At 39.2% G+C, this 24,362-nt stretch overlaps 2 protein-coding genes across 6 annotated transcripts in view; one reads left to right on the forward strand and one right to left on the reverse strand.

The window, feature by feature from the left end:
* The window catches only part of spata1 (spermatogenesis associated 1), a 40,748-nt gene that overhangs the window by 9,347 nt on the left and 7,039 nt on the right, over window positions 1-24,362 (forward strand). For 2 of the 4 annotated variants that reach the window (XM_081358159.1, XM_081358160.1), the window contains 2 exons: window positions 45-229; window positions 1,508-1,606. In XM_081358159.1, the coding sequence (XP_081214285.1) occupies window positions 45-229; window positions 1,508-1,606 (284 nt within the window). Of the gene's footprint in view, window positions 1-44; window positions 230-1,507; window positions 1,607-1,684; window positions 2,445-24,362 lie in introns of those variants that run through there. The other 2 variants (XM_081358157.1, XM_081358158.1) reach the window with 2 other exon arrangements.
* Window positions 1,631-23,099, reverse strand: ctbs (chitobiase, di-N-acetyl). Of its 2 annotated transcripts, none has more exons than XM_081358162.1 (7): window positions 22,807-23,099; window positions 17,809-17,947; window positions 14,101-14,309; window positions 13,848-14,019; window positions 13,584-13,681; window positions 9,808-9,969; window positions 1,631-2,818 (listed from the first exon to the last, which is right to left on the reverse strand). In XM_081358162.1, exons 1-7 carry the CDS (start codon window positions 22,921-22,923, stop codon window positions 2,603-2,605), a joined length of 1,113 nt encoding a protein of 370 aa, XP_081214288.1. In that variant the 5' UTR covers window positions 22,924-23,099; the 3' UTR covers window positions 1,631-2,602. The 2 variants fall into 2 exon arrangements, with proteins under 2 accessions (XP_081214288.1, XP_081214287.1); XM_081358161.1 differs by having other exon boundaries at window positions 1,635-2,818; window positions 13,584-13,696; window positions 22,807-23,036.

A 24,362-nucleotide genomic window follows, 5' to 3' on the forward strand; every position in this document is an offset into this window, starting at 1 on the left:
TAGGTTAGGGTGTATAAATGATTCTTTTTTGTTTGCCTCTAAAGCACGTGACAGGTGGAAGAGGCAATATTTTGACACTAAGAAGGCAACAATACTTCTGGAGGACACGCTAAAGAATCTACAACTGGAACTTCACACCTTCTACAGTAAAATGCTACAACAACTCCAAGCCAGAGATGGTGCAAAACGACAAATGCAAGCAAAGAAACAATCAAGCACAAAGTTGAAGGTAGATTAAACATTTTCTTACTCTTATATTGACTAAATCATTCTTCATTAGTAAAATTCCTCAACAGGGAATAAATTGTCAATTTCTTTCTTATTTTAATCCTCGATGGTGTATCGTCATTTATAAATAATGCAGAGAAAATAAATTGCATTTAAAATACAGTAATATTCCACCAATGAAATGACATTTTAGTATTATCATATGCCATCCCTTCAGCCAATAAAATAAAAATATTTGTGCAATGTGCTTGACATTTTTGGCAACAAGGAAGTGAAGGTGACATGCTGTCAAGGGTCCATTGTGAGTTCATTTTATTGGAAATACATATCCTTTTTTTGTTTTGTTTTTTTGTTTAAATGTTACATCCAAATGTGATTTTAAAGTGTTGGGAATTATTTAATGCACATTTTGTAAAAAAGTACTTTTATGGGATAAATATTTTCTGTGTAGCTGGCATAATTGTTTATTACTGGCAGGCAGTATAATAGCCTTGTTGCCTTTGTTTTAGGTTGATGTTAGTAATTTATAGAAGACAGAGAGAAAAAGCTGTACCTTTTCCAGAAAGTATTGATGATAGTGACGGCAGTGCATCAGAAAATATGGTCGTCGTAGTAAGAAAGGAAAGTGTTGAAGATCAAGCAGTATAGAAGCAGTGAGAGTGATGGCAAAGATGAATAATATACAGTAAGTCATAGATTATTGTGGAAGCCCAAAGGGATTTTGGTACATTATCCTATGCCAGTTTGGAAGATGTGATCCACGCTACAGGTCAAAATCGAGTTACGTGTGGGCTACACTGAAAAAGAAGAGTCTTGTTGATTTTCATTTGCGCTATAATCATTGATTTAAAATTCCAAGAAAGAAACAATGTTAAAGATTTTTTCATGTGTTTTGAAACACTAAGATATGGTTTCACTACTTTCCAGGCAGTGAAATTGCATTTAAATTTGTCAGGTTTTTGACATTTTCACATGTGAGTTCCAAATGAAATATAGTAGCACAAGATGAAATGGAATGTTAATAAAGCTATTCAATGTTTTTTGGAACACTAAGACCTTTTCACTACTTTTCAGATAATGAAAATGCATTTGAATGTTTGTGGCGTTTCAGACAATTTGCAAAAACATTTTACCCGGACAATGTCAGTTATAGATGACAACATCCTAAAAAAAAGGTCAAATGTAGATTAATTGTAGCAGCTGTGATTTCATAATTAGTCCCATAGAGGGTTAATATTTTGATCAATTAAAGCAAAAACATTGTGCTTTGTATTTACAGAATGATCTGATAATCCAGATTATGACAGAGTGCAGCGAAATTGATAATCTGAGGAAACAAGTGGATGATGCTAAAATGAAACTGGCTACAGAGATCAAGGTACTAAAGAGACATGTCCTGGTTAATTCTATTGTTAGTTTCAGCACTTTATTTCTTTATTTTTCTTTATTTGTCTAGTTGAGTAAGCAAGCTGCCACAGAACTACCGGCCCTGAGAGCAGAACTGATGCAAAAGAGAGCTCAGCTTTAAGGAAACACAGAATACACATATATGTGCTTAACATAAGATTTCTTAGAAATTAGATTTGTTGTGATTCAGCCTTCACTGAAATGATGAAATTTTGTATAAAATACTTAACATTTACATAAAGCACAAAAGATCGTATTTAAGAGATTTGACAGATATTGTTTTGCAATTTGAGTAATGTGTAAATGCTATATCTGCTTCCTGGGTTTAGTCTGGCTGTTTAAAAATGGATTATGTAATTTCTGCACCATTCATGACACCAAATGAACTTAATGAGTTTCTGAAAAATAATGAGTTTCTCGAACACTTCCTCTGTCCTCTGAGATGGTTAAGCCTAGGATGTAGACTAGAGCAACGGTTTGAAAGCATCACAGTGTTTATACATTTTGGGGAAAACAACCTTTGAATGACTGACTTATAATTAACTGCATGTAAAAATAGGTTTTAACATCCAAAAAATTACATAATTCACCTTTAACATATTAACTACACAAATCATTATTTTCATAATTTGTAAAAATAAAAATAAAATAAAAAAAAAAAGTCTCAGAGAATTGAGCTGTAAAGAAAAGCAAACATAGTGCTTGATGTTATGCTGATTTAGGATAATTTGCAGTATTACATTTGGGAAATTATATTCATGCAAATGATTACATGTAATAAATGTGTCAATGTCAATTAAAATTCATTTAAATATAAAGTTTTAGTAGGCTTGCTGACAAGGAATGTGTTATTTATTCGGTTTATGATACAATCAAATTAATCATAAATATGACAAATATTTATGGTAAGCACTTCTTCGGTCATTTAGACCTTGTGCGAATATTGACAACAAGAGACAGCAGAATCCTATAAGACAGCAGCAGACTCCCTTTGTACTTTGGGTATTAGGGCGTTCCACATGTCCGCAGTCTGTTGCTGGGCGATTGGATCACTGCTGTAGTCCAGGAGATTTCCATTCCACATTCCGATTCCTTTCAGACCATGTTGAGAGACATAGGCAGCTTTTAGAGCAATACTTTCTGGGTCATCATACCACACCTGATGGACCTTGCCTTCTGTGTCCTGTAAATAAAAATCGTATGCATTTTAGGGAAAATATAACATCATCATCATCATCATCTTCTTCCGCTTATCCGGGGCCGGGTCGCGGGGGCAGCAGTCTAAGCAGAGATGCCCAGACTTCCCTCTCCCTAGACACTTCCTCCAGCTCTTTCGGGGGAACACCGAAGCGTTCCCAAGCCAACCGGGAGACATAGTCTCTCCAGCGTGTCTTAGGTCTTCCCTGGGGTCTCCTCACAGTGGGACGCGCCTGGAACACCTTCCCGGGAAGGCGTCCAGGAGGCATCCGGAACAGATGCCCGAGCCACCTCAGCTGACCCCTCTCGATGTGGAGGAGCAGCGCCTCTACTCTAAGCTCCTCCCGAGTGACCGAGCTTCTCACCCTATCTCTAAGGGATCGCCCAGCCACCCTGCGGAGAAAGCTCATTTCGGCCGCCTGTATCCGGGATCTTGTCCTTTCGGTCATGACCAGTGATGCGCGGGTCAATGTATAAACAAACCGCACCCGACCGACATTTTCAACTAACCCGCCCGCAACTCGGACCGCAAAAAACAAAAAAGAAAATATTGTACCCGACCCGCTTCCTGACCCGCATTTTTTTTTAAAGTAGCTATAATGCTCATCGTAGCGTCTTAATATAACTTAATATTCTAATTTTGTCAAGAATTATAAAAAATCGTCAATATAAGCTCATAATTTGTACTAAAATAGTCTAAATGTTTAGTTTTAAAAACAAATTTAAAAAGCTGGCTATGTCTATTTTGATGTTTCTGCGCAAGTTCAGCAGACACTGAGGTTCGGGTTTGTTCCGATCAGAGCTCGTGAGCGGAGAGCGCATTTCTGAATATTCCGCTCCGCTCATGGTCGCTCGCCCAACCCAGATGGCCTGCTGGTTCGAAAATATATGGAATAAGGGCTACCTCCGACTAATTTTTTTTCTTGTCGACTAGTTGTTCATTTAAGCCATTCGTGGACAAATCGCCCCTTTATATTAAATTAATTACTTAAATAGGCTAGCCTACAGGAATAAGCGTAATGACCGCACGCTTATAGCTTGCCACAAAGAACCGGTTAAAGTAATGATTATGAATGTGTCTAAATTAGCAAGGAGACATTTAATTGTTTAGTAATAAACTGGTGTTTTCTGTGTCGCTGCAAAGATGAAGTTGACAATGCGGAGATTGCGGACTCGCCATGAACGCCAGAGAGAAATGCACATTTCATATGGATTAGCCTACATAATCAGAGAGTATAGCCTATTTATTTTGGTTTGAATATTTTCGTTTAAAAGTAGACATTTCAAGCTTTCTGTAATATATAGCCTATATTTATCAAATCTGTGAGGCACAAGTTGAGTTTCGGCGCCCTCCAGTTCACATGCAGTGATCGCGTACCAGCGCCTTATTTTGCCTGCTATATATTTGCTTCTTATTTAATAAATACGGGCAATTGATTGATAAAACATTGATCAAAATTAAGATACAATTTATACAAAACGAAAATCTTTTAAAAAGAGTTTTCTATAAAACAAAACTTAATGAAGTCGTCAAAATCATGTTTTACCAAAAACAGCGGCGTTGAGGGCGCCAGCGCCTCTGCCTCTCAGCGCCTCTGCCTCGCGAGTGGATGATAGCCCTGAAGACGCCTAGCAATGATATACCTTTAGTGGTACAGTAGTATACCTTTAGTTAAGTTATCGCAGCGCGCTAAGAGACAATGTTATCGGAAAATGCAGCCCAGGTATATGCATAATGGAGATTCCAAAGCTCTCTTCTTTGGTCAGAACCATGGAGAGCGATCGCGGATTTACTTTTACAATGCAACACAATATTTAAAGAGCATCAAGCTATTAAAATCTATATTATGTATACGCACAGATAATATAACAGTAGGCTATATTAGTCAATATTTTTTTATTAGGTTAAGCAGTGATTGGATAACGTTTTTTTATTTTATTTTTATTTAACGTTTTTAATTTAAGGCCCACCCACAATTGGTCTGGCTTATCCAAAACTGGATAATTTTATCCGTGCCTGGTTGGTCGTGCCAGTTTTGTGGTTATCAGTGTAAATAGCATCGCAAGAAGTACACATGACAAAACCAGCACTTTGGTCATCATCTTTCATTATTTCGGCAAATGTCTCCCACACTTTGCTCTTTCTATTTGTGTATTTGCGGAGCTTCCACTCCCCAGTCTTCACCTTTTCTCTTGCCGCCTCCATCTCTACCTGCAGACTGAGCTTGTGCGTCATCTTCGCGCCAGTTATTCAGCCAATAAAGTGTAAATTAAATTTAAAACGTATTCATAGAAAATTGTGTCTAGAACTATATCAATACAAAAGTTTAATTGGCATCTTTATTTCAAACGACCCGACCGACCGCGACCCGAATATCATTAAAAATATTTTTGGATGACTCGTAACCGCGGGTAACCGTGGGTGACCGCAGGCACCCGCTCATTTCGGATCAACCCGCGCATCATAGGTGAGAGTAGGAACGTAGATTGACCGGTAAATCGAGAGCTTCGCCTTGCAGCTCAGCTCTTTCTTCACCACGACAGACCGGTACATCGACCGCATTACTGCAGAAGCTGCACCGATCCGTCTGTCAATCTCCCGTTCCATCCTTCCCTCACTCGTGAACAAAACCCCAAGATACTTAAACTCCTCCACTTGAGGCAGGAACTCTCCACCAACCTGAAGTGGGCAAGCTACCCTTTTCCGACTGAGGTCTATGGCCTCGGATTTGGAGGTGCTGATTCTCATCCCAGCTGCTTCACACTCGGCTGCAAACCGTCCCAGTGCATGCTGAAGGTCCTGGCTTGATGAGGCCAACACGACAACATCATCCGCAAAGAGCAGAGACGAAATCGTGTTGTCACCAAGCCTGACACCCTCCGTCCCCTGGCTGCGCCTAGAAATTCTGTCCATAAAAATTATGAACAGAACCGGCGACAAAGGGCAGCGCTGCCGGAGTCCAACATGCACCGGTAACAAGTCTGACTTACTGCCGGCAATGCAAACCAAGCTCCTGCTTCTGTCGTACAGGGACCGGACAGCCCTTAGCAAAGGACCCCGGACCCCATACTCCCGGAGCACCCTCCACAGGCCACCGCGAGGGACACAGTCGAATGCCTTCTCCAAATCCACAAAGCACATGTGGACTGGTTGGGCAAACTCCCATGAACCCTCCAGCACCCTGTAGAGGGTATAGAGCTGGTCCAGTGTTCCACGGCCTGGACGAAAACCACACTGTTCCTCCTAAATCCGAGGTTCTACTATTGGCCGTATTCTCCTCTCCAGTACCCAGGGAGGCTGAGAAGTGTGATCCCCCTGTAGTTGGAACACACCCTCCGGTCCTCTTTCTTAAAAAGAGGGATGTAACGAATACGACTCGGGGGCTAATTTGAATTAGCTCAAGAATATAGGGAATTTTGGAAATATTAATAATTATGACTCGTGGTCATAATTCATAAGTCGCATGTACATTTATTTTATCAATTATAGAGATTAACTGGTTCTGTAACTGATCTAATCGTTATTCGTCCAGCGAATAAAGGTGAGATTATCACAGTTAAGAAGGGTTATCTCTTTACAAACTCCAAGAAAGTTTGATCTCCTGGCCACGGACATCAAACCTTCTGAGTTTATTAATTAAAACTACTGAATGTAGTCTAATATCAAGCTTGTAGCTTAAGATCTTTTGTTTCATTGACTTTAGAATGGTGGGTTTTCAAACACGGAGACAGTGAAAAGTATTTATGAATTTTAATAAATGCATAACTAGAGATTATATGAGCTACGAATATAAACGTACGTAAAAATACAAAACAATAAAACAAACACACATTTAACCAAACAAGAAAATACGTGATCAGGATAACATGAAATGAAAGAAAGAAAGAAAGAAAGGAAGGAAGAAAGAAAAGCTAGTAATTATTACATACAGAAACCTAGATTCACGAGACAACCTGGAAAGCAGTTTTATCAGATAAGGTTACCGTCACTTGCACGTTTGTTCTCTGTTCGGCGCGAGGCTGAGGCAGGACAAGAGGGTGGTGTCGATCCTGTTTCTGTTGCGTCTTCAGGTGCCGTGAAGTTTAAAGGCTCACTGGATGCAACATTACCGAGAAAGTTCGTCTTCCGTGCGGAAGAGGCCAGAAATCTTGGTTTCTAAGGCAGCAGGCTTTTACATGGCGCGGGGGTTTGTGTCCCAGAGGCCACGGCGAGGCCTGTTCAGCTGGTTGCCATGGAGCTGCGCTACACGTGGATGAGGTCCGGGATGAGAGCGACCGGAGAAGAGAGGAAGTGGAATCAGCGGGGTCGAAGAAAGAAGAGAGGGAAGAGTGGGGGTCTCTTCCTTTTAACAGACAATCTGTTTACGCCTTGTTTTGTGACAGAGCGAATCAAAACTTCTGATCTGTAGCGGGAAGACGTCTTCTTTGTGTGAAGAAAAACACGTCCCCTTTTACCATATGTTTCATGAGGGAAAGGATTCATACTTAGAAATATGATATTTCCTGGAACAAATGCATATTATTGTACTTTGCAGTCAAGATTCGTCTCCGTGAGATGGAGAGGATTGCATAGATATCCATTATGACAGGTAGAGATTGGGGAAACATAACGTTACATTTATATGCATAATTACACACAAATAAAGTTTGATTAAACACACAATGAAATGGTCAGTATTTCCGTTATGGCATGTGAAGACACTTGAGAAACATAGGAATACATATCAACATTTTGGTAATGTCCTATGTGGGTAAGTCAATGGAAAATCTGGACGTGTGTGTGTGGTGCGTTTGGGACGTGACTCGCTGGAATGTTAGTTTTCCTGGGTTGTAAGGTTTTATGGTCTGAGGTAGGGTTACCACAAGACACTATTGAGGAACTTCTTTCATGAACCTTCAGAATTAAAGATTTTACTCTAGCAAGTCACACCTCTATTATAAATTTGTAATGAATGGTAAAATGAAATTTTACTATGTGGAAGTCCATATATGGAAATGTGCTTCAGTTGCATCTCGTGGTGGGTTTCTGGTTGAAAGTCCACGAGTGTGTGTGTGTGTGTGTGGAATGTCACGAGGCTGTAAAAGTCACAGGAAGTCCATGCTGAAATGGGGGTTTTAGAGGAGATTGTCCAGAACAGGTTTCCTTTTGTGACTAAAAAAAAAAATGTCCCTCTGGGGAGCCCCAAATTGCCATTTTGACATGTCCAAGCAGACTTAGTGACGCCGTGGACAGACCCGTTGTCTAAAAAGACAACGAAGGATGTGTTTGGAAACAAGGAATTACTAATTGGAACAGCATGTGACCACATGTCAGGCATTGTCGCTACAGGGACCACCACCCCGGTCTGCCATCCCAGAGGCACTGTCCCCGACCGCCACGCGATGCTGCAGAGGCGTGTCAGCCAAGACAGCCCCACAACATCCAGAGACTTGAGGTACTCAGGGCGGATCTCATCCACCACCGAGGAGTTTCTTAACTACCTCGGTGACTTCAGCTTGGGTGATGGACGAGTCCACCTCTGAGCCCTCAGCCTCTGCTTTCTCAATGAAAGATGTGACGGGGGAATTGAGGAGATCCTCGAAGTATTCCTTCCATCGTCCAACGACATCCCCAGTTGAGGTCAACAGCTCCCCACCTCTACTGTAGGCATCGTTGGTAGGGCACTGCTTCCCTCTTCTGAGGCGTCGTATGGTTTGCCAGAATCTCTTCGAGGCCAGCCGATAGTCCTTCTCCATGGCCTCACCGAACTCCTCCCAGGCCCGAGTTTTTGCCTCCACAACCACCCGGGCTGCAGTTCGCTTGGCCTGCCGGTACCCGTCAGCTGCCTCAGGAGTCCCACAAGCCAACCAGGCCCGATAGGACTCCTTCTTCAGCTTGACGCAATCCCTTACTTCCGGTGTCCACCACCGGGTTCGGGGATTGCCGCCTCGACAGGCACCAGAGACCTTACGGCCACAGCTCCGAGCGGCCGCTTTGACAATGGAGGTGGAGAACATGGTCCACTCGGACTCAATATCTCCAACCTCCCTCGGGATCTGGTCGAAGCTCCGCCGGAGGTGGGAGTTGAAGATCTCTCTGACAGGAGACTCGGCCAAACGTTCCCAGCAGACCCACACAGTACGCTTGGGTCTGCCGAGTCTGTCCAGCCTCCTCCCCCGCCATCGGATCCAACTCACCACCAGGTGGTGATCAGTTGACAGCTCCACCCCTCTCTTTACCCGAGTGTCCAAGACATACGGCCGCAGGGTGTCGACCACAAAGTCGATCATCGACCTACGGCCTAGGGTGTCCTGGTGCCACGTGCACTGATGGACACCCTTATGCTTGAACTGTAACTAGCACAGAAATCCAATAACTGAACACCGCTCGGGTTCATATCAGGGGGGCCGTTCCTCCCAATCACGCCCCTCACGCCCCTCCCCTTCAACTTTCGTTGAAGTCTCCCAGTAGAACCAGTCCCCAGTCAGAGCACTTTCCAGCACCCCTCCCAGAGACTCCAAGAAGGCCGGGTACTCTGCACAGCCGTTTGGCCCGTAGGCACACACGACAGTGAGAGACCTATCCCCGACCCGTAGGCGCAGGGAAATTACCCTCTCGTTCACCGGGGTGAACTCCAACACATGGCGGCTGAGCTGGGGGGCTATAAGCAAACCCACATCAGCCCACCGCCTCTCACCATGAGTGATGAAGAGTCCATCCTCTCTCAAGGAGTGTGGTTCCAGAGCCCAAGCCGTGCGTAGAGGTGATCTCTAGTTGGAACCTCTCTACCTCACGCACATTCTCAGGCTCCTTCCCCGCCAGCGAGGTGACGGAAAATATAACATGTCTGTCTAAAATACATTGACTCATATAAACTCAATATCCCTCACATAAAGATGAATAAACATTGATCAGTGAAATTGCATTATGTTTGAAAAGGTGTAATTTATACTGTAGTAAATATTGTGATAAAACATTTAGAATTAATACTGTACCTTGTAATTATAATATGGAGCTCGCTGGTTCTCATCCCACAGTCTTCTTGATATTGAGCTGTTGATCTGTTTCATCATGATGCTGTAGGGAATTTGTTTCCCAGATGCATCACTACATGGAGCCCCTCTGAATGGTACTTTTGGAATTGTACATATTCCATCCTGTTAGAATAAAAAAAGAGAGTGTCAAACAGAATATTAGTTAAAACAATTATGACTCTGTTCTATTGTCTAATCTACATAACATTAAATTATTGTTCTAATAACTTTTCTATAACAATTTATATATCTCTGTCTATCTATCTATCTATCTATCTATATATACACACACATACACACACACACACTGAACAAAATTATAAACGCAACACTTTTGTTTTTGCCCCCATTTTTCATGAGCTGAACTCAAAGATCTAAGACTTTTTCTATGTACACAAAAGGCCTACTTCTCTGAAATATTTTTATCAAATCTGTCTGAATCTGTGTTAGTGAGCACTTCCCCTTTGCCGAGATAATCCATCCACCTCACAGGTGTGGCATATCAAGATGCTGATTAGACAGCATGATTATTGCACAGGTGTGCCTTAGGCTGGCCACAATAAAAGGCCACTCTAAAATGTGCAGTTTTACTGTATTGGTGGGGGTCCGAAAACCAGTTAGTATCTGGTGTGAACACCATTTGCCTCACGCAGTGCAACACATCTCCTTCGCATAGAGTAGATCAGGTTGTTGATTGTGGCCTGTGGAATGTTGGTCCACTCCTCTTCAATGGCTGTGCGAAGTTGCTGGATATTGGCAGGACCTGGAACACGCTGTCATATACACCGATCCAGAGCATCCCAAACATGCTCAATGGGTGACATGTCCAGTGAGTATGCTGACCATGCAAGAACTGGGATGTTTTCAGCTTCCAGAAATTGTGTACAGATCCTTGCAACATGGGGCTGTGCGTTATCATGCTGCAACATGAGGTGATGGTCGTGGATGAATGGCACAACAATGGGCCTCAGGATCTTGTCACTGTATGTCTGTGCATTCAAAATGCCATCAATAAAATGCATCTGTGTTCGTTGTCCATAACATACGCCTACCCATACCATAACCCCACCGTCACCATGGGCCACTCGATCCACAACGTTGACATCAGCAAACCGCTCACCCACACAACGCCTTATACGCTGTCTGCCATCTGCCCTGTACAGTGAAAACCAGGATTCATCCGTGAAGAGAACACCTCTCCAAAGGGCCAGACGCCATCGAATGTGAGCATTTGCCCACTCAAGTCGGTTACGATGACGAACTGCAGTCAGGTCGAGACCCTGATGAGGACGACGAGCATGCAGATGAGCTTCCCTGAGACGGTTTCTGACAGTTTGTGCAGAAATTCTTTGGTTATGCAAACCGACTGTTGCAGCAGCTGTCCTGGTGGCTGGTCTCAGACGATCTTGGAGGTGAAGATGCTGGATGTGGAGGTCCTGGGCTGGTGTGGTTACACGTGGTCTGCGGTTGTGAGGCCGGTTGGATGTACTGCCAAATTCTCTGAAACGCCTTTGGAGACGGCTTATGGTAGAAAAATGAACACAATTTCTTTATTTGGATATACATTAATATTTATACATAGGCATTATATCGGCCATCAGCCACCCTGCTCTCTAAGATATCGGCATTGGCATAAAAAAAACAATATTGGTCAACCACAACTATTCACAATTACAATACTTCATAATATACTTATGTCTCAACAGAAGTCCTAATCAGTCCTGGGAAATGGCACAATTATCATAGATCTAGGTTGTAAAAAACTTACAACCTAAACCTCACTATAAAAAAAACTATAAAAGTCACACTTTTGTACAACCTAAGTTTCATACAATTTCATACAGTTTCGACATAAGTGGTGAAAGAAATCACAATCGCTGCAGTTGCAGAAGATGATAATATGGTGACAAAGCATGGAAGGTTGTTTACAAGTATTTCGAAATGAATGCTACATTCAATGAGAAGTGATAAGCAAATCACAGTGGCTTCTCAAAAAGGAATTATAACAGACCTCTCTGGTCAATCCAAGCACAAGTTTGTGTGCAAAAAAAAAAAAAACCTCTGCAAGTATAGTTATATTTCACCCTTTTCCCAAAGCAAGTTCTTTGCCAACTTTGTTGAGAAAGCTTACTTTTTGAGATTGGTGTTTAACTACCAATTAGGGTTGTGACGTATACCGGTATGGCGATTTATCACGATATTGGCATGTACGATTATCATATCGTAAACATTTGCTAATCCACGGTTTTGGAAAAAAAATTAAACCAGATCTCACCTGCGCATATGCAACTTCTTTTCACTTGACTGCTTAGACTCCACCCATACATGTGCAGCAGAGAAAATGTCTGAGACAGAGGCTGCAAATTCTAATCTCTATCCCCCGCGAAAACAAAGTTAATATCTGCAGTGTGGGAATACTTTGGTTATCTGAAAAACGAACGCGGGATTTTCCTTGAAGATGGATATCCAGTTGTGTCCAGAAATATGAACGAAGAGTGGCTGCAAAAGGAGGAAATATGTCCTCCCATATTCGCGAACACCATCCCTCCCTGCAGATAAATTTATAAATGGTAAATTTACCATTTATAACTCAAGGCCATATTATTTCCGTGTTGCTGAGGAAATTTACAATATCACAGATGTCACGTAAAATGCAAAAACGATTTGATAGATAGATGAATAATACTAAAATATAGCTGCGCAATTAATCAAATTTCTATATTAGTGTGTCTATTAATATACAGCGGAAAAAAACTGCTATACTGTAAAACTATATTCTGCTTGTTCTGCGTGTCTGTGTGAATGAGCAGCGCCATTTCGCCTAGTACATACTCAAGTATTTGTGACGCCTCTGGTGTTTAAAGCGTCTGCCGTCTCACTCACTATATGAGGACGTGAACACATGAACATATCCAGAGCTGCTCTGCTTTTATTTAAAAGAATCATCATCAAATACACTCTGACTGAAACTCATAGGTGTTTAGTACAACCTGTCAAAATAAAAGTTTGATTTAGCTTAAAGAAATATGTTACTATTGTTATAAAAACAATAATAATAAAGTTTATTTAAACATTAAGAAATACAGTGTTTTATCTGTTTTAATTTAGTAAACAGTGTTGTGCAGAGTATGCAGACAAACAAAAGTTGTTACATTTCATCTGATTGCATTTGCAATAATATATTTGTATTAAATCATAGAATCCAGACAAATTATATCAGACAAGTTACCCAGAATTTCTGAGGAAATAAAATACATTTCATAAGACTCTGCTATCTTATAATTATCTTAAATAATAATTAATAAATTAAGAATAAAAATAAGTTAAGTTTTTATGAAGTCAATTGATTAGACATGTTTGTTCAAATGGGAATTTATTTTTTCTTTCTTTCTTATTTTTTCAAAAGGTAGACTCATACAAAAAAGTTTTTTTTTTTCATTAAAAAAGTTTGTTTTAATAAACCATATGTTCAACCAAAAAAACCCTATCTGTTTTCATTAATTTAAGGGCCAATGTAGCAGATGATTAAAATAATAATAATGATTGTTTAATACCGTATATCATGAAACCGTGATATTTTCTGAGACGATTATCATATCGTGAAAATCTCGTTACAACCCTACTACCAATTGATTTGACATGTTTATTGGTTTATTGCATTACATCGCATTGAAAAGCCCTAGTACTGCATGTCATTTTGAATAAAGTACTGAAAATAATGAAAATAAATTGCTTACCACTGAAAAATTTAGGCAGCTGTAGTCATAACCATACCATGGAACACCCATCACAAGTTTCTTTGACTCTATGTTCATGCTGATGTATTGATCATAGGCTGAAAGACATATGTCTTAAGGTGTGCATTTTGAAATGGAAACATAAAACATAATTTATAATGTTATGGTCAAACCAACATCTTGGTTACTATAACCTCTATTCCTGGATGGAGGGAACTAGACATTTGCATGAGATCAAATTTTCAAAAAATTTAAATCACTTACCTGTCAATGTCTGATTGAAGGGGCTATTGGCCATGGCTATACAATCACCCCAGATCTGGCTTTGCTCATCATAGGACATAACAAACAAGAGATCACATGAATCGGCAATGGCAAGGTAATCATAGCAACGCTTATCGATGCATTTGGGCGACCAAGCCACATCAAATGATACCTATGATTCAAGATGAGAAGACAGTATGTCAGGGGCTTTGAAAGTGCCTATATGATATCATTGTCAGATGTGCTGTTTTACCTGAGAGCCTGGGATCTCTGTGTGGAAACTTTCAGTGGTTTCCTTGACGAGGGCTGTCAAAGCATAGTATTCAGGGGAACCGGTCTGCACTGCCTGCTCAACGTCTAGGTTTATTCCATCCATAAACTGACTCTTTGCCAACTTGACCTTTGCCTGAATCCAAGCTGTCCTATTTACTGGATCCACAATATCTGTGAGTGGTACATCTCCTGTGAAGAACATTTCATCAATCATGTCAATTTGATCAGTGATCAAGTCACTTTTACTATGGCTCATACTTTGGGTTAGTGATTTGAAGAAACCCCCAACCTTAAGTATTGAACTTTGGCACATATATTCCCCAAGTACCCTTTCTGCTAAAGGTAAGAATGATACCCCAAATCATGTGGCTTCTTGAGAATAGGTGTGTTATTCTTTCTAAGGGTTTGATTTTGGCATAAAACAACAAAACAAGTAAAAAAAGAATCCCACAGACTTATCCCATAGAGGAAGGACCCAGGCCATATCTAAAGACTAGAATATTACAGATAATAGTGGGTGGCTGTTTTGAATTGGGGCAATAAGCAATCAAATGGGAATAGCCTATTACACTATAACAACTACATAGAAAATCCCTGGCAATAACGCACAATACTCCAGCCTCATGGTAGTGGGTTTTGCAAGGGTAAGCGCAACATATGTTATTTAAAAAAAATTAAAAACATTGTATGATTTGAAATGTACAGTTCTTTACTGTAATCTACTTTACAGTATGTTACTAAATTAAAACTCGAGTTAACTAATTTCATTTGCAAAAACTAACTGCCTTTAATTTGCCAACTGCCATTCATTTTATAAATTAAACTTTATAATGCGCTAATAATGTGAGCATATTATTACTGTGAACTTATTTCATTTGAGTCCACATAAAAAAAAAAAAATGTTTTAAATAAAGTGATTTTCACTGGATCAGTAACAACACAGTCACTGCCTTTTAAATAAAGCAACATGCAGCATATTATCAGTTTCTTGATCTTGTCCTGGACTGAAGCACAGACTCTACTCTTCAGCACAATGGTAACCCACAAAACTCAATTTTACGGTAAACTGGCATATATAATGTTTTTTGACTTACATTTTATTACTGTTAAATACATTTCAAGGGTGTCTTTTTATCTTACACTACAAAAAGAAAAAGTAACATTGATGTAGTGTTGTAGTGAGATAATTAAGTGAATATGTAAGTGATTGTTGAGCATTAGTGATGAGCACCTGCTGTTTTTAAGTAGAATCACTGAAGTAGAGGAACAACAAAAACAGAAAAAAAGAGAGGAGACGAGCAGAAACACAAGAACTACAACTGACTTCCAGCCATTACGTATTATTACAGTTATTAATAACCATTTTGACTTAATTTCTGCCATATGTCTACAGAAGCACTTATTGAGAATTAACAGAGGTTTAGATGTTGATGCTTAATTGAAAAGGTTTGTTTTGATGTGACCTTTATGGGTAACAGTGTTTGCTTTAGTTGGGCTTTTAACCCTTGACTTTTTAACATCAGGTTTCTTTTTTTTTTTTTTTTGGTTGCTTAAACTGTGTTTTTGCAAAGCACATTTTTTTATGGCAAAACAAAATTATGATAATCTTTGAATGCTGATATTTATGTATTGATGATGACATAACCATCATATAGTCTCTTGATTCACGATCTCATCCAGAGATCTCATCCCTTATCAAAAGGATTACATTATTAACTGACGTAAATTTTACATTACCACCACTGTGAAACTACACCATAAGTTCCAACAGCAATCAGTTATAATTTAAAAAAATAATTTTCTAAAACACATCATAAAAAATAAAAACTAGCTACAGTATAATTTAGACACACAAATATCAAAATCAGCACATGAATCTCAACAATGGTGGCAATAAAAAAGAACATTCAGCTGCATAATTTATTCATGCTGCAGTGCATGTTCAGAGTTTTGTTCTATGCTGGCAACCAGCATGCATTGCGACATGAAACTTGATTGTCACCATTGTTGAGATTCCTATGCTGATTGTTGATGTCTGTGTGAGTTGATTTTTTATTTCATTGTTCTTCAAAACAACCTATTACTGAAACATTGCTGGATCTCATGCTGTAGAATCACAGAGATACTATAATCAATAAATATAAAATTAAAATACACATAAAATCAAAGATTAGACACAGGAGGAGATCGGTGAATCAGAAAGTCACGATTATGGCATCGTCACAACAGCCAAAAACACCTGATCAACTTCCTCTTGGCATTTGAAAAAAATGTGCTTAATAAACTCACTGTACAGCAGCCAGAGAAAAACAAATGAGCCCAACTAAAGCAAACACTGATCACCATAATAATAAACCAACTTTATTATTTTCAATAAAACATCAACAAATAAATCCCTGTTAATTCTCAACAGGAACTTAGCCTAATGTTAAACTGGTTTGTAAACTGGAAGTCAGTTGTAGTTCTTGTGTTTCTCTTTTTACTCCTCTTGTTTCTATTTCCTTAAAGGGATACTCCACTTTTTTTAGAAATAGGCTCATTTTACAACTCCCCCAGAGTTAAACAGTTGAGTTTTACCGTTTTTGAATCCATTCAGCCGATCTCCGGTTCTGGCGGTACCACTTTTAGCATAGCTTAGCATACATCATTGAAGTGGACAAGACCATTAGCATTTCTCTCAAAAAAATCACCAAAGAGTTTCGATATTTTTCCTATTTAAAACTTGACTCTTCTGTAGTTACATTGTGCACTAAGACCGATGGAAAATGTAAAGTTGCGATTTTCTAGGCTGATATGACTAGGAACTATACTCTCATTCCTTCGTAATTATCAAGAAACTTTACTGCCGTACCATGAGTGCAGCAGGCGTAATGATATGACGTAGTGCCTGAAAATAGGCTATCTTCCGTCAACATAACCAACGTGACAACCTGCTTGCACAGGGAGCGTTGGAAGTTACCGAGCTGGGGACTATTTTCAGGCGCTGCGTCATATCATTACGCCTGCTGCACTCATGGTATGGCAGTAAAGTTTCTTGATTATTACGCAGGAATGAGAGTTTAGTTCCTAGTCATATCAGCCTAGAAAATCGCACCTTTACATTTTCCATCGTCTTAGTGCACGATGTAACTACAGAAGAGTCAAGTTTTAAATAGGAAAAATATCGAAACTCTTTGGTGATTTTTTTGAGAGAAATGCTAATGGTCTTGTCCACTTCAATGATGTATGCTAAGCTATGCTAAAAGTGGTACCGCCAGAACCGGAGATCGGCTAAATGGATTCAAAAACGGTAAAACTCAACTGTTTAACTCTGGGGGAGTTGTAAAATAAGTCTATTTCCAAAAAAAGTGGAGTATCCCTTTAAGTGATTCTGCTTATCAGGTGTTTCATCAGTGTCTGAATTCACTCTGTCAAGTGGACTATATTAGTAAACTATTGTAGGGAATGGTGAATGAGGGTATAGGGTGTGGTTTGGAACAGCCTCTGAGTGTCGACTTTGAGTGCTGTTAATTCCCAGTATATTCCTGTAGGCTATTTTCTCAAAAATGACAAAGATTGCCCAGAATGCATTATTTTCTACGGTATATCACTGTTTTAATTGAAAATGGTATGTTACTGTCAGAATTTGGCCGTTTTTTTTACAGCAAGGTTATAAAAGACTTTGCTATTATGTCCAGTCAAACCCTACCTTTCAGGACCAACCGAGCTCCTTTAGAGTGAGCATAACACATGAGTTCAGCATCATATTGCCCAAAAGCTGCAACTGTTGTAACTTTCGTCCAGTCATAAAACTTCCAAGCCTTTTTCCCCACATCAAATACAAAAACCTGGAAAAGATGCATTAACTGTTTGTGTTAGACAGCTTTCTAGAATAAAGATAAGTTAAAAAACGTTAAAAAAGTAAAAAAAAAACGATACATTATTATAATCAGTGTATTTTACTCAGACAAAAAAAAAAAAAAAACTTAAATAAATGTAAAGGAGTCCTATTATGCCCTTTCACAAAGTTTTGATTTTGTTTTTGGGGTGTACTAGGATATGTTTTCATGATTGATTGGTCAAAAAATGCATTATTTTTTACATATTTTACATTATTACAGCTCCTCTCTCCCCCAGTCTGGCTCGAACACGCGATTTCGATGAAGCCCCTCCTTCCGAAATACAAAATGTGCTGGCCCAGTGTGTTGTGATTGGCAGTGCTTAGCACGTGTTCGGGGAATGTCCCGCCCCTCCATAATTGCGAGTTCTTATCTAGTGTAAATATTGAGGATGGCCACAATTTCAAACCAATTCGAGCCTGATTCAGACCCTGACAATGTTAGAGGATCATGCAGAATGGATTTCATGCACAGACTTTGCAAGCACGGATTTCACAGGACATATCAGAGTGGTAGCCTAATATATATATATATATATATATATGTATATATATATATATATATATATATATATATATATATATATATATATATATATATATATATATATATATATATATATATACATTATAGATACAATCAGGGTCCGAAATTAACTTTTTGGCTCACCTGCCACGGGGACTGGTAGATGAAAAAATCCACCAGCCAAGCATATTTTTTACCGGCCAAAATAATAAACAGCCTTTTTTTTGTCACATATACATTCATTCAAGTACTTTTAATTGAGATTATAAGGTAGGCAAATTATGTTGAATACAAACGTAAAAAATTGTCCAGAGCAAAATTTGAAATGTATAATTAAAAAAAAAACTATATATTGATCAAAATATATGAAATATTACTATCATTGGGGTGAAATAATTTTTTTTTGGTCAGTTTTGTTTCCTGACTCATGTGGAAGGGAAGGCAGAACGTCCTCGGTTAAGTTACTTACGTAACATCGGTTCCCTGAGAGATAACGGAACGAGTATTGCGTTGCAAACGCTATGAGAAAACTAATTTTATCGAGAAAAGAACGGCCAATATGTAAAGCAGAAGCAGAAGCAGCCTGGCCAGCGGCGGAGTATGCACGATCCGCGAGTGCTGAAGACGCTCTGCACGGCTTTTTTGGGGCGACCGCTTCTTCCAGTGGCGGGAGCTTCACATATTCTTTTTCCTCAGCGCCGTCAACAGATAGAGCGTTAACTGTACGTACACACCGCCGCCGACTTGAGCTGCAAAGAAGCTCTGTCAAAAAGTACAGGAAAGCTTGACGCTTGTCCGCTCTGAATAGTGAGTGCGCGCGCGCGGCCGGGGCTCACTCACTCGAGCTCTCTCTCTCTGCTCGGAGGCAGAAGAGCGCGTGCGCGCTGACAATTTTATTATTTTGGTATGAACATTCACCCGCCACTGTGGCGGATAGCCTTTTAAGATATACTCGCCAAACGGAAAATCTACCCGCATTTGGCGCTTGGCGGGTGTTAATTTCGGACCCTGGATACAATGTTATATCCACCATTTAATCATGACATTTGTTGGAAACTAAGGCAATACAAGGGACATTCAACCAGAAACATACATTTCCACAAAAAAAAAAAAAAAAAAAATCTTGGGGGAAAAATTATCTTATTCTTAAATCTGAATGTTGAGTCATATGGAGGATATGTTAAACTATGAGAAACACATATCATGCCATCTCAGCATGTTTTTATGATTGAATAAAATAATTTTTTATACGCATTTCACCCCTAAAATGTCAGGCCCTGTCACAGACAAATTTATATATGTTAGAATTGTTTCCTAATTAATTTCTTTGATACAAATAGCATTTTCTCATTGATCACATGTCCCTGATTGTATCTAACATGGTTTTGTAATTCCTTTAAGAAATATAAGTAACTTTTCGGTCAACTGTAGTACACAAAATCACAGAATACCCGCCAGGCACTCATATAGTTGTAAAATAACTATCTTTACATAGGAGATTTTTACAAAACATAGAAGTGGATATATACCCCCACCTTCATCTACACAGTAAATAGTACACTTTTATGTCATAATTTCCTGCGAGACAGGACTGACCGTGCTGTGACAGGACTGACTTTATGGATTTTGATGATGCAGAAAAAGTTATGTTTTGTGTTCTTTATTTAAGTTTTGATAAGCATTCCTTATTTAAAATTATTATTATAATGTTAATGTAATATTGGACTATGGTAAAGTTCAGCCAAAGACATACACAATATTGCCAAAAGTATTGGGACAGCCCTCCAAATAATTTAATTCAGGTATTCCAATCACTTCCATGGCCACAGTTGTATAAAATCAAGCACCTGGGCCTCCAGACTGCTTCTACAAACATTTGTGAAAGAATGGGTCATTTTCAGGAGCTCAGTGAATTCAAGCGTGGTACCGTGATAGGTTGCCACCTGTGTAATAAGTTCCCTACTATATATTCCATGGTCAACTGTTAGTGGTATTATTACAAAGTGGAAGCAATTGGGAACAACAGCAGCTCCGCCACAAAGTGGTAGGCCATGTAAAATCAGAGAGCGGGGTCAGTCATGCTGAGGCGACAGTGCGCAGAAGTCGCCAACTTTCTGCAGAGTCAGCTACAGACCTCCAAACTTCGTGTGGCCTTCAGATTAGCTCAAGAACAGTGCTTGGAGCTTTATGGAATGCGTTTCCATAGCCGAATAGCTGCATCCAAGCCTTGCATTACCAAGTGCAATGCAAAGCGTGGGATGCAGTAGTGTAAAGCACACCGCTACTGGACTCTAGAGCAGTGGAGATGTATTCTCTGGAGTGACGAATCACGCTTCTGTGTCTGGCGATCTGATGGGCGAGTCTGGGTTTGGCGGTAGCCAAGAGAACAGTACTGCAGACTGCATTGTGCCAAGTGTAAAGTTTGGTGGACGGGGGATTATGGTGTGGGATTGTTTTTCAGGGGTTGGACTTGGCCAGTGAAAGGAACTCCTAATGCTTCAGCATACCAAGATATTTTGTATTTCATTCTCCCAACTTTGTGGGAACAGTTTGGGGATGTTCCTGTTTCAACATGACTGCACACCTGTGCACAAAGCAAGGTCCATAAAGACATGGATGAGTGAGTTTGGTATGGAGGAACTTGACTGGCACAGAGTCCTGACCTCAACCCGATAGAACACCTTTGGAATGAGTTAGATTAGAGACTGCGAGCAAGGCCTTCTCATCCAACATCAGTGTCTGACCTCACAAATGAGCTTCAAGAGGAATAGTCAAAAATTCCAAAAAACACACAACTAAACCTTGTGGAAAGCCTTCCTAGAAGAGTTGGAGATGTTATAGCTGCAAAGGCTGGGCCAACTTAACCCTTCGGATTAAGAATTGGTTAATTTAATTCATTAAAGTTAATGTGCATGTAAAGGCAGACGTCCCAAAACTTTTGTCAGTATAGAGAATAATAAGGACCTAATTCATTAGAATACATTTACAGTGTAATGTCTATTTTCAAATAACGTTTTACTATGGCATGCGTTAAATACATAGCCTATTATGTGCAATAAAGGTAATAAAAAAGAACAATAACATTCATCTGTAAGGCCGTGTCACAGGACTGTCAGCACGGTCGGCCATTTTAAACTACCATTACTCAGCCTGCTAGCATAAAAACTGTTAACATGCAAGCAAGGAATTTCAGTAACCTTTTTAGACATGTTTTGGATTTAAAACATTTTCATTATTTTCAGGGATGTTTTACCGTGACAGGGCATGAGCCTTTAGCTCGTCTTCCTAAAAAAACTCATACAAAAACACGCTTAAAATCATACAATTCAATGACAGAATTCAGCCTTGATCAATGTCAGCTTCACCTGGGTCAAATTATGTCACTTCCTCTGAGTCATACCCGTAAAGGCATATTTCACACATTTTATTTAGTTTTATGTAAACGTGACAGGACTGACCTAAAACATGGGGACAGTTGTAAAATAATATTTATTTGTAGAATTTATATAGAATTTCATGTTTTTGATCAATCGATGTGAATGATAACAGCTTGTTATTGGTGGAGGTTTTTTTCTAAATAACAGTTTTTAGCATAACAAAACTATGAAAGCTGTAATTTGGCTGAGGACAAAAGGACATGGACAGGATTTGTAATTTTCAAAAGTGTTTTTAATAAAGAAAGATATATCTGAAAACCTAATATATCTGAAAACCTAATGAATGAGATATCCCCAACATACACAACTCACAGAAACCAACCATCAGCCAGTTTTAGAATTTTTATTCAATGTAACAATTCAAGGACAGATAATGTAGCCTACGTTTCTGAGTTTTGGAAAAGTTGTGGAAAAAACAGTGTCTCTTTGACATAGCGACAACCCCTCTTCTCTAAACTAAAGTTGAAAAAGTGGAAAAGCATAATAGAACCCCTTTAATATTGTTTAATTTATTTTATTCTCTTCAAAACAGTTATTTACCAAGTAAAACAGCATGCAGCAGCAGTAGTAATCGGTGATGATGAATTATAGTGAGTGAATGAGCTCAAAAAAAATATAGACAAGTTAAGATATAAAGCAGTTAAGTTTATTTCTTGGAACTGCCACAGAGAAGCTCTACTAACAGTGACCCTCAACAAAGGACAGATTTAGACACTGAATGTCACAAAATGTACTAATGATCTAGCTAGCATAATATGTTTGAAAATGTCACTTGGTTTGATATTTTGTGTCCGTATTTAACGCCATCAGCTGATCGCTGGATGGGTCCAGTGAACTGTCACTCACCTCAAACGCCGGTTGGGATCGAATGGGTTGACAGAGTTCCTCTCGTGTACATGGACAAAAGTTGGACCACGCCTGTGCGGACAAAGTCAGCACGAGGAGAAACACAGAGATCTGCATTGTATGCTAAAATATATGTAAAAACACAGAAATAAAAAACATTACTTCTGTCTACAAATCTAAACAGACCGAAACAATAACACGTGACACCAAAAAGGAAATGAAAGCGGTATGAGAAATACATAAGAACCGTGTCACAAAGGGGGTGGGGTAAACTGTCTCAAACGGATTCAATTGGTCTGATTCGATAACACGATCCACATGACATGAAATGTTACCTGGTTAATAAAGATAGGATTTTTATCGTTTTATAGATAATTCTGGTTTTGACTTTTTAAATATTGTGTTTTATCTGTTACATCCACATTCTATATAGATCAGTGGTTACACCGCTATTCAAAGCTGATGATATCATTAAATCATACTGTTAAATTATTATTATTAAATAAAGGAGCTAATGCGACGCAACGTTCTACACGGGTAAATTAGAGCGGCGCACCCGAACACTCTAGCAACAGAGCTCAGCAACTAGAGGAGCTACGATTTATACTGTTGCAAGAGTCGAAAGTAAGCAAAACGATTTCATCTCGTAAGTGACTTGTTGTTCTTGCACATAACCGTGTTACTTTTGTTCCTCACACCGATAATGAAATCAAGTTTGTAAATGTCTGGTCTCGATATGTTTAGAGAGTAGATCAGGTTTGTGATGAAGAAGGTTCTTACTATTTGCAAAGCAGATTCAATTATAATTTAATTTTAGGCCTACTGTGTGTCCTTAAAATGGTGCTTTCAGCTATAAATTATTTTTTTGTGTCAATATGGCTCTAATGTTTCTTTTTTTTAAGTAAATACTTGGCCTACATTTTGAAATACATGCAGATATACATGCATAAGTAAATAAATGTTGTAGTTGTGCCCTATGTTTACTGTACATCATTCTACAGATATCAGCAAGTCCAAGAATGATGTACCAGTACAGCCCAACTTGAATATATTCCCAACCACTTTGATGGGGGACAGAAGACGGAGCTTCAGGCCAAACTGGTATAATCTTCATCCATGGCTTGAGTATTCTGTCATGACTCATGATAGCTACATATAGCTATGCATGTAGACATTTTAGCACACCAAATGTCCCAGACACTGTTTTTGTTTCAAAACCTGGTTGAAAAACTGGAAAAAAAAGCAATTATGAGAGATGCAGGGTTTTAAGTACATGCAAAGTCTGAACAACACAAGTGTGCAATGATAGCATTGAGGGATTATCAAAGAGCTGTTAAAACTGATGCAACACTAGCAGATCTTCTTGACAAACAACACACTAAACATAAATAGGAAATGGCACATTGTTGTACCCTGGAGTTTTGTTCACATTGAATTGACACCCTGTATTTGTACCCTGTACTGTATTTTTATGGCCCTACCTCTTTTGCACCTGCACTCAGTCTTGTACAAAATAAATGTTTATATGATTTTAAAGTAAAATAAAGTTTATAATC

The sequence above is a fragment of the Scardinius erythrophthalmus genome (assembly GCF_964197995.2).
Source record: "Scardinius erythrophthalmus genome assembly, chromosome: 25".
Classification (NCBI taxonomy): Eukaryota; Metazoa; Chordata; class Actinopteri; order Cypriniformes; family Leuciscidae; genus Scardinius; species Scardinius erythrophthalmus.

Coding starts and splice junctions, on each gene's coding strand:
- ctbs (XM_081358161.1), bottom strand. CDS start 22,923: ATGCAGATCTCTGTGTTTCTCCTCGTGCTGACTTTGTCCGCACAGGCG. Junction 17,948..22,806: donor GATCCCAACCGGCGTTTGAG/GTGAGTGACAGT, acceptor CATCTTTTCCAG/GTTTTTGTATTTGATGTGGG. Junction 14,020..14,100: donor CAGAGATCCCAGGCTCTCAG/GTAAAACAGCAC, acceptor CTTGAATCATAG/GTATCATTTGATGTGGCTTG.